General features: G+C 41.2%; 1 protein-coding gene across 6 annotated transcripts in view; it reads right to left on the reverse strand.

Annotated features, from left to right (window-relative positions):
• RIOK1 (RIO kinase 1) overlaps positions 1–9,875 on the reverse strand; it is a 16,768-nt gene extending 6,893 nt beyond the window's left edge. For 2 of the 6 annotated variants that reach the window (XM_026072856.1, XM_026072859.1), the window contains exons 1-12: positions 9,466–9,630; positions 8,069–8,279; positions 6,831–6,921; positions 6,556–6,627; positions 5,666–5,735; positions 4,915–4,957; positions 4,176–4,268; positions 3,083–3,195; positions 2,883–2,963; positions 2,206–2,292; positions 1,552–1,689; positions 897–1,000 (exon numbers count right to left, since the gene is read on the reverse strand). In XM_026072856.1, the coding sequence (XP_025928641.1) occupies positions 897–1,000; positions 1,552–1,689; positions 2,206–2,292; positions 2,883–2,963; positions 3,083–3,195; positions 4,176–4,268; positions 4,915–4,957; positions 5,666–5,735; positions 6,556–6,627; positions 6,831–6,921; positions 8,069–8,279; positions 9,466–9,536 (1,174 nt within the window). In that variant the 5' untranslated portion in view covers positions 9,537–9,630. Of the gene's footprint in view, positions 1–896; positions 1,001–1,551; positions 1,690–2,205; positions 2,293–2,882; positions 2,964–3,082; positions 3,196–4,175; positions 4,269–4,914; positions 4,958–5,665; positions 5,736–6,555; positions 6,628–6,830; positions 6,922–8,068; positions 8,280–9,465; positions 9,631–9,803 lie in introns of those variants that run through there. The other 4 variants (XM_026072855.1, XM_026072854.1, XM_026072860.1 and 1 more) reach the window with 3 other exon arrangements.
• Positions 9,876–9,935: the final 60 nt, after the last annotated feature.

Here is a 9,935-nt window from a genome sequence, read left to right on the forward strand (position 1 = left end):
ACACACACACCACCTCACTAGGGCACCAGCATTTAGGGAGATCAAGCCATAATAGATGACAAAAAACAAAACAGAACAAAAAAAAGGCGCAAATATCTGATCCAGAAGGAATTAACCAGAAATTCATGAACTGAAGAGGAATAAGAAACAACTAGCATACTGGGTATCAACAAACACACAGAATCAAAATGTAAAGCAGGTATGTTTCACAGATTTTCAAGTGTCTCTTAAAATAAGAAAAATCGCATGGAAAAGAAAGGTGGGGGGGAAGCAGTTTGCAGCAACATACTTCTTGCCCTCTGAGAGGAACAGAGCCTAGTGGAAGACACATGTCTGTTACACATACTCCCACATACTACATGAAGACCAAATCTTTAAGAGAAAAATACTGTAAAGGTACATTGTTGATCAGAATACTATGATAACTGATGCTTCTCTAATAAGTTAGAGAATGCCTCGATCTTCTAAGCTGAGCTGGACCAGTGCAGGGAACTTTGTAATACATAGTAACTTGCCAGTTGAGGAATTCCAGCTATGGGTTCCAGTCACAGAAGGAAACGGATGAGTGTGTCAGCTGCCCTTATTTTAAGGAGTATGCAAAGATGGGCTTGGGCGCTAGTGCAAGCTTGGACTCCAATCCTTGCTTTCTATTGAAATATATGAAATTCAGCCATGTGACTCACTTTGGCCAGATAATTTCTAGTAAGATAGGCCTCAGTCTTCTGAGATCAGCACAGCCTACAGCTCCCTGAGGAAGTTATGAGAACCTAGGAGAGGGAACATTTTGACTAAAGTATGACAGCTTTGACAGTCAAGAATCATAGCTGAAAAAATATAAGGAAGAACACAGTTCACCTTCCTAAATAAACAAGCCATCAGAAGTGCAGCCCACACACCATTAATATTAGCACAATCCTTTCGCAGGAACTCCAATGCATGTGGGTGGTCGTGTTCCACTGCCTGAGACACATCGATGATGTACACTTCCCCACTGTGGTACCTGCAAATAGACGCACAGAACTGCACTGATTCCACAGGACTGTTACATGAAAGATAAAGGAGGGGCATAAAAAGCATATTGCAAACTTAAGAATCAGCAGACAAACGTAACATTTTCCTAGCATAAATCTCATATTAGGGCCAGAGGTTTGTTTGTTTTTTGTCAATCCCTTCCCTCCTCCACCCAGGCTGTATTAGTAAACTTCAGAGGAAAACAAAAGGCAATCGTGGAGGCAGGGGGAAGGAAGAGGGGAGGAAAAAAAAAAAAAGTGTTTGTGTGCATGTACGTGTGTGTGTGTATATATATCTTTTTTATTATTTATTATATATATATATTTTGCAGATTTTTTCCACTAATTGACAGGTTTTTTATAGAGAGATTTCAGATCTGGGTTAAGAGCTACATAATTAAGTAGATATATTGAAAGGCACAGTCTTGAAAAGCCCTCCCCCCTTCCCCCCAGTGTAGATTAGTACTTTAAATATATGCACAGAAGCTGCCAGCACATACATTTTAGATGTTACAATTCAGAGCAAAGTTTAAAAACATACAGCATATTAAATTCACTGAGATCTGCATGAACAAGTCTGGCATCTTGATACATTCTTCTCATGTACTGGATGATTTGCAGGTACAGCTCCCGGACTTTTGAGTCAGATAACTGAGCATTCTTCAGCAGAGGAGCAGGCCTTGAAATTACCAAACAAATAAGACAAAGTGAGTACTATTTCCCTCCTACCAGCTGTAAATGCTTTAACTGCAGTACTTGACCCTTCTGCTCAGTAAGTAGAAAGCCCGCCCTGACTTGAGCAAAGTGCATGGAATCAGCCTGTCAGGCAGCAAAACTTGGTATATGCTTGTCAGAGATACTGGGAGCTCCGTTTCCAACATAAGCTAAGACAATGGACCATGCTACATTAATGTTTGTACTATAGAATGCCGAGTTATCTTCCCATATTATTAGCAAGCCTTTCCACCTATAACCTCCGGTTAAACCACTTCAGGGATTCATTTTGAATACAGCTGTGGCTTCAGAATCAGGTAGACTGTCTGCAGCTGTAGCTGGCAAAGATCTGGGTATTATACAAGTCACACACACATAAGAGTAATATACTAATTTTAGAGGCCTAAAGTAATAGTAGGTAAATTCAGAGGGCTGGTTTGTTTAATAAAAAGAATCATTTTGATTTTCTAAGGATACTTACATATCACCTTTACCAATAAAGCCCATGACAAGCACGTGACTTCTTAGCATAACTGGCTCTGGGCAAGGTATCTGGGCTGTATTCAACCTGTAACACAAGAACAAAACTCACAAAAAAAAAAAACAAACCAACTCTATTATTTGCACTGCAATAGTGCCTACAGGAGCTCTGTTGCCTTAAACATCATACAAGAGTTAAGAGCTCCTTTACACAGGATACTCATGCTTGTGAAGAACAACTAGGCAATGAATGCAAAAAACCCACAGCCATCCTGCTCCAACCCCTCTCTAAACATTCCTATTTCAGACAAAGAATGTTTATACAGTTTTGGTTAATCCTAGATTAACCTATATCACACAGAAATACACAATGTGCTACTACTCAGCAGCAGCTATTTCTGGCTTTTCCCCAATTTTCAGTCAAGTCAGAGAGAGTTCAGATGTTGAAGAACTTTACAGCATGAACAGTCAGACAAAAGAATATCTTTAGTCCTTTTTTTTTTTTCCCCCCCTCCCTCCCACAGGTAAGCTTAAGACACTTTCTGGAATACTCCAGAGACCAAAAAAGGTAGTGATATCCAGTGTCTAGCAATAGAAGGATTATCTCCTAGAAACATGAGTTTCAGTTACAGAAATGAGTTTCAGTTTGCATGCTGAAATAAAAACTGGAAGAATCACCTTATTAAATTCCTCATTTCTTTTTCAGCCCACGTCTTCACCATTTTTCTTGGGTTGCCTTTGCAATATCCATGACGAAATCTTAAAAAAAGAAAACACAAACAAACAACACTCAGCATATGCAGTATTAGTAATGATTATTTTACCATCATGCAAACAAACCCTACTCTGTATTAAAATCAGGCAGAAATCCAACTCACCTGAATTCACCACTCACATACTTATCCCGATCTTTAAACATCAGAATAGAGGTTTTGTAAATCTTTATTGCTCTGTTTTCTCCATTTGCAGTACTGGCATGATATACATTAGCCTATTGGATTATAAAGGGAAGAAATTAAATTTAAAGGAAGAGTTCTTTACAGTAACTGATACAACCTTCTTTCTTCAGATGTTTTCCAGGATGTCAGAAAGAGAAGATAAACTTTTTCACCTTAGCCCCTATGTGGCACTCAGCTGAGTTAGTGCGACTGCATACAAGGGAGAGCTGCTTCTACAAGCAGCAGCTTACAGGAGTGTTTAAGACTGGGGAGGGGTGTTACAGCACACAAGAGAACTCCACATCATCCACATTTTGAGACTGAAACAAGCCCTTGTGTGAAGGGTTAATCTGAGACCTGTGCACTATTTAGGCCCTAAAACATGGCCCAAATGCCTCATGCTGACACCACCACGCAGCATGGAATTATACCTTAAATCAGCATCCAAGGACTCCAAATAAAGTCAGATCAGCCTAGAGACTAGGCATTCTAAAACGAACTTATTAATTTACTGTTGAAAACTGTGGTTTGGTTTTAGTTACCAGCAATATTACTTGATAGTAACAGTACACAAACATGTTAATTTTGTAAAGGCAATGAAGGTTTAATAGTATTTTAAACAGTATTTTGCTATGCCATTCAGGCATTCCCATCTCTATGGAGATGTGGAGTGGGTCTGATCTGCATGCAAGAGAACTGTCTTGCTGAAGAAAGGCTTAGCTGGGTTTGTTTTTCAGACATTGTTTTATATTGTGTGTACACATATCCTTTCCAAAAATTTCAGTTATAACACAGAAGTAATGAGAAATACTAATTTAAGTTAACATTTAAGTGTTATCAGAAATTCTTCATAGCTGGGAAAACCAACTTCCTTCAACGTAAGTTGCATTTTATCCTAAGATAACTTCATGCTAATCAAATAACACACAAAAAGTAATACTAAAACCAAGCATTTCAATGTATCTTCTGAGCACCGTGTCTACCTAGCTTGCTGAGAAAAAGACTGCGTCACATGAATTATAATGAAACTTACTTCTTTCCCTGTGCTGATGCAGCCATTGATTTCTGATATGACACCTCTAGTTAGCATCTTGAATAGAATCATTCGAGTCCTTGGATCCAATACCTCAAGGTTAATATAGAAAAGTTAGCACAACTGTTCTCTTTTGAAGAGGGCAAAACTTACTCCTATAACCTATTCTTAGTACTGCATTAAAGGGCCTACAGCATCAGACTATTTTTAAGAATCAAATGATAATTCAAATAGTAGCCACTCAGGATTCTGCCATAATTCTAGAACAGTGCCTCACCTTTTCTTTCAAGAATTTTCTTTTAAGTGAGCATATAACAATTTTAGAGCTAGCTGAAGGACGTAAGAGAATGATTTCCCATCCACAATTGCATTAAATGTGTTAAAATAAGTTTTCCTTTAAGATACAGTTACCATAACTGAAATAGAGCAGTCATGTGGCCCTGGGCCAACAATAGTTCAGTCTTACTTAAGGGAAAAGAAAATGAAACAAACAAACAAAAAACCCCAAACCCCCAAACCAAAAAAACTAAACAGGCAAATCCAGAACTTTTCATTGTTTCTTGGAGTTTGATAAAAGCTTAAAAATAGAAGTCAAGTTTCATTAGGATACCAAAGGAAATGGAATTCCAAGGTGAAATCCTGTTCCAACAGTAGCTCCAGAGAGTTTTATCACCAGCTCCAAAACTCCAGATTATTGTTTCCAGTCAGAACAGAAATATTTGATGCAGTAAGGACTTACCTGTTCTACTGTTGCTCTGTCTGACTTATCCTTGACTCGATACCTAGCAGAAGTGAAAATAAAATTATACAATCCCACACACAGACTCAGTACTTTGACAGAATAAAGCATGACATTCTACTTCAAAGAGAAGATAACAGCCTCAAAAAATAAGACTTTCAGTTCATACAAAAGCAAACACTTTCCTTCAGGCAGGAAAAAAAAAAAAAAATCCAACATCAGTGCTCTTCACTACTACAGATACCATTTGCTCATGAGTGAGCATATTTCACTGGAGGCAAGAAGGTATCTGTCTTAACAAGTTATGGCTATAAGCTGCAGGCTCACTAGGGGAAAAAAAATAAAATAAAATAAAACAAAAATGCCTTTCCTCACCAAATCATCAGGAGGAACCTTCATAAGGCTTCCAGTATTTTTTCTAGCCCAATTGCTCAAGGACCTCTGTTTAGGAAAGGAGCAGAGAAAAAGAGCCTTTTGCTACTAGAGTAACACCAGTAACTTCTGCATTACAATGCCAATAGCGATTAGATTTGCTATCAACTGCACTGACAGGAAGATCAGAACTTGGCAATGATTCAGGTGACAGATCCAGAAAACAAGAAGTTTTAAGACCAGAATGCAAATTACATACAGTATATTTACAGATTTTTTTCTTAAGAAATTTATTCAAAACTCTGGATCAAACAAGGAAAGAAGAACTCTTCTGGGTCCAAATTAGGTCAATGAAAATAGAGCCAAGCTTATAACTCACAGGTCTGCTTCCTTTTGTCTAGACTTTTCTGTGACTCGGTTTATAACGGAGTCATCAAAATTCAGCTTATCTGAAAAACACACAAGAAGAAATGAAAAAACAAAAACCAAAGAAGTTTCCTATGTTCAGAATTGCATCTGCAATTCTGCTGCCAGCCAATATGCCCCAATACAATGTTCAAACACACTTGGATCTCTCTACAACAGACTGAAGTGGTACTTAAAGCACATACCATAGAAGCATCAGTTAACTTAGTTTTCCACTCTGTCTGTCTATATTTCAAAGTAGGACTGTAATAATAACACAGACTACTGAGACAGTCCCACAGACTTGGAGATACAATGCCATCCAGAGATGATGAGAAAGAGACAGCCTCTTGGGTAACATCTTATTGTTAAATTTATCTGCCATTTTCTTCCACAGTCTAATGTTGTTTTTCTAAACAGAACAGCAATAGTCTCTAGGATTGTCTCCCCATAGTGTATTTTAAATGGTGTTTATTAATTGCTAAGTGTGTAAAAGCTGCTGTATTTGGCTATATACCCCAGCACTACTCTTTTGAGCCTTCATTTCAGATCACCTTAGTTATGAAGGAAAATGCAAACTCTTTTTAATATCCTACCAAAAAAACCCAGCCATAGCTGCATCTACCCTTAACAGGCTGAGCAGAACAACTATTCCCATCATATCATAAACACCACACTACACAGGCTAGGACATCAGCCTCTCCACCCATGGCAGAAAGTCTACCTCTGTGAGACAACTGTTGCACAAGGTGTCACACTAATACTACAGGAAACTGCAATCAACCACGAAATTTAGCAGGCTTGAGAACGGCCAAAGACATTCCAGCAGAGAGATGATACCCTCCCACGAGCCAGGCAGCTTACTCCTACAGAGAAGCCAGGGAAGAAATATTTCGTGTGGTCTGGAGATGCCAGGCAGAAAAGAGCTCTCCAGCTCTGAAAGGGGAAGAGAAAGAGGTATGACAGCTGGTTAACGAAGACTAAAGGCAACTTCAGCTGCACTAGAGCCCTTTTTAATCTGCCTGGCAACAGTTAACTGCCATTCCAGCAAGCTCTGACTTAAAGTAAGCAGAATTAGTCCGAGAACATTACAGAACTGTATCTGTTATCATAAAAGAAGACAATGCAATTATACTCACCTAAATTAATTTTATGTTCAAATTTCCTTAAAGCCTTGTCTGTAGGGGTAGACATTTTTGCTGAATTGCAACTAGGGGTCTGTCTATTTGCCTGAAACAAAGGATTTGTTAATATAACTTGCCTTCTCTAAATAGCCCTTGAAATACAGACAGTATCATTGGAAAAGTCAGGTCAAATTCCTATGCCTAGGGTTTTACATATACAAAACCAGAAAGGGGGAAGAAACGGATATGGATTAGCATCAGATTTTATTTAATTCCAGAGAAGAAAATAAAAGTGCCCCAGTACAGGGTTATTTTTAGTCAGGCAATCATTCTGCAAGTCTCTCATATTAACACTTTTTTATCCCTAAAAGGAACAGGAATAGCAGAAAGAAGCAAGTAGAAAAATGGGAGAAAACTGAGAAGAACTGAGAAGGTAACAAGCAGAAGACTTTCCAAGGTTGTTAGCTTTTCTTACAGGAAGTCTTAATTAATATCCACTTTCACCAACACTGGACGGCATAAACCCCTAATTAAAGGCAAGAATAAATCACCCACAACAAGCATTGTGATTCAGACACAACGTGCCATGATCAGCACCACTCTACTTTATCTCAATTATTCTGTTGTACTGATGTCAACAAGAAAAGGAAAGGTTTTTAACCTTCATTGTCCAAGCTGAGAGTAAGAAGGATGCTAGTTCTGACACAGTATGTGCTTTTCAGTCTGCAGCAAACCAAATGTTTCTAATGCAACAGTGTTTGCTCTAAATTCAGCTATTTCTAGCATCTCCCTCCAGCTCCTATACATTCTTTCGCCTCCTTCACTATTAGTCCAAAACACAACTTGTTTCATCCTTGGCATGACAAGCAAGTACTCTCTCAAAATTCAGTGGAAATGAAGGGAAAGATGCTCAAAAACACAGAGGACCAATACTGAAAAGTAGGCAACAGCACTAAGATCAGGGTAGGCAAAGAAAGAAAGGTTAAGAAAGCTTAAAAACAGAAGGACCACTGCAGTAACAAGGAGAATACAGCAATAGGATTTGGGGCAAGAAAATCAAGAGGAGTTCTGGCTACAATGCACATACACACGTGGCATGCCAGAGGAAGAGACTCAAAGGAAGGGGATTTGCCTGAGTAGAAAGCTCCATCTGAATTTTTGCTCAGCATAATATTAACATTGAAAAAAGCCTCGGGGTTAGTCCCAGTTGCTCTAGGGCACCCTTGGTGCTCACAAAATAGCCTTCAACTTACCTGTGAATTGCATCCAGCAACCGCATTGTGGTGCTTCATGAGTCTTCCCATCTCATCATCCCAGTCCCAGTCTTCATCCTCATCCTCATCTTCCTCTTCGTCATCGTCATGATCATCTCCTTCTTCAGTGTTAACCTCTTCACACAAGCGTGACTGGCAATTCTTGGATACTTCACCTTTTTCAGCTGTTTCTGTGTCCTGAGCAAGTTCACTTTAAATAAATACAGACATTTATATAACTATAAATGATCACTACAGTCATCAAGATACTTGTCACTTCACCTGTCTTTAAAACAGGTATACATGAAGATGTCACTGCCTTTAAAGGGTGGACTACATTTAAATTATCTTATTCACTGCTTCAATGCCACCTTCTAACTTCTTCTGTTTACAAACATTTAGATCTCTCCATGACTGCAGACAAATGAATAGATCATGCCAGATGATGCCAGCCAGCTCCTTCATCAAAGCCAAACCACTCTGCTGCTGCCACAGCACAGGCCACATCAGATTTCCACCTGACAAGATATTACAGCAGCTCTCACTGGTGGCAACAGATAGCCTGCTAGTAACTCTGGGTCACCAACACAATCAACGTGAAAAAAATAAGCAGACCTATGAAAGAACTTGTAGGAGAAATGAACCCTTTTGACTTGCTAGTGCTTTTGATTTCTTCAGTCTATCATGTTTTCTGCCAAAACAAGCATGTCCCTGAGCAGATTCTCTGCAGGCATTTAATACTTATTTAATTAAGTGGTAAAATAGGAAGATAATGGCTTGGACACACAGGACAAGACCATTCCTTATTCAACCCTCTGCTCCCTGCTAAACATAAAAAGCTTTAAGTTCAACAGAAAGTGCATTTTGGTTCCCAAATAGATCTTAACTAAATTACTGTTCTCCTACATGGTTTCAGATGCTTAGTTTCAACCAACTAACTACAAAGCTAAATTATCTAGCTTGTAGACCCAAGTTTGTAGCTAGGTCAGTCCATTTTAGTGCTGAAACAGAACTCAAGTAATAATAAAAGAGTAAGAGAGCAAACTTTCCCCATGCACACAGTTTTAACTAAGGTAACAACTCTCCCACGGTTTTTAACCAGGCATCATTCTGCAGGGCCACCTTCCCCAGCAACGACCCAAACCGAGACCGCTGTCGAGGGCTCCTCCCCTCACAATTCGCCCTTTTTTACCAGATTTTCTAGACAAGCGATTGCGGGGGAAGAGAAACAGCAGCAGCACGGACTGGGGGGGAGGCAGGGCGAGCCAGGAGACAGCACCATGCCGAAACCGAGCGAGCCGCCCAGGCCTGCCCGCCTGGCCTCGCCTCGGCCCGGGGCCGCCGCGGCCCCCACTCCCGCCCCGCCATTTCCCCGCTGCCGCCGCCCCGCCTCTTACCCGTCGGAGCACTCGGCATCGTCAAACTGCCCCGGGACGGCCTGACTCATCGCCGCCGCCCGGTAGTCCATGGCGGCGGGGCGGCAGACACCAGTGCTGCCGCGGGAAGAGCGAGGCGTGACGCAGGCTGCGCGCCCGTACCACCACCGGCACCTCCCACTCCCCGCCCCCTCCGAGCCGCGCCGCCAACCGCCGCCGCCCGGCCCGGCCCGGCCCGCCGCCCGGCGCGGAGCCACCCCCTACGGCGCGGGCAGAGGGACTAAAAGCAGCGAGCGCGCCTGCCCCGCAGGGGGGGGTGCAATTAAGGCTGTGGTATATTCAAGCCGGCTGTGACGTGCCTCTCGGTGCGGGTGGAGCACTCAGAGGGTGTCCCCCTCCGCCGGGCGCTGTACTGCGCTCTCGCTCTATGGCAGTCCCTTTCGTTCCGGCGCCGGGATTGGCTACGAACACCTGACGTCACAAGGGCTTTT

Source organism: Apteryx rowi, unplaced genomic scaffold, assembly GCF_003343035.1.
Source record: "Apteryx rowi isolate R43461 unplaced genomic scaffold, aptRow1 scaffold_353, whole genome shotgun sequence".
Lineage (NCBI taxonomy): Eukaryota > Metazoa > Chordata > Aves > Apterygiformes > Apterygidae > Apteryx > Apteryx rowi.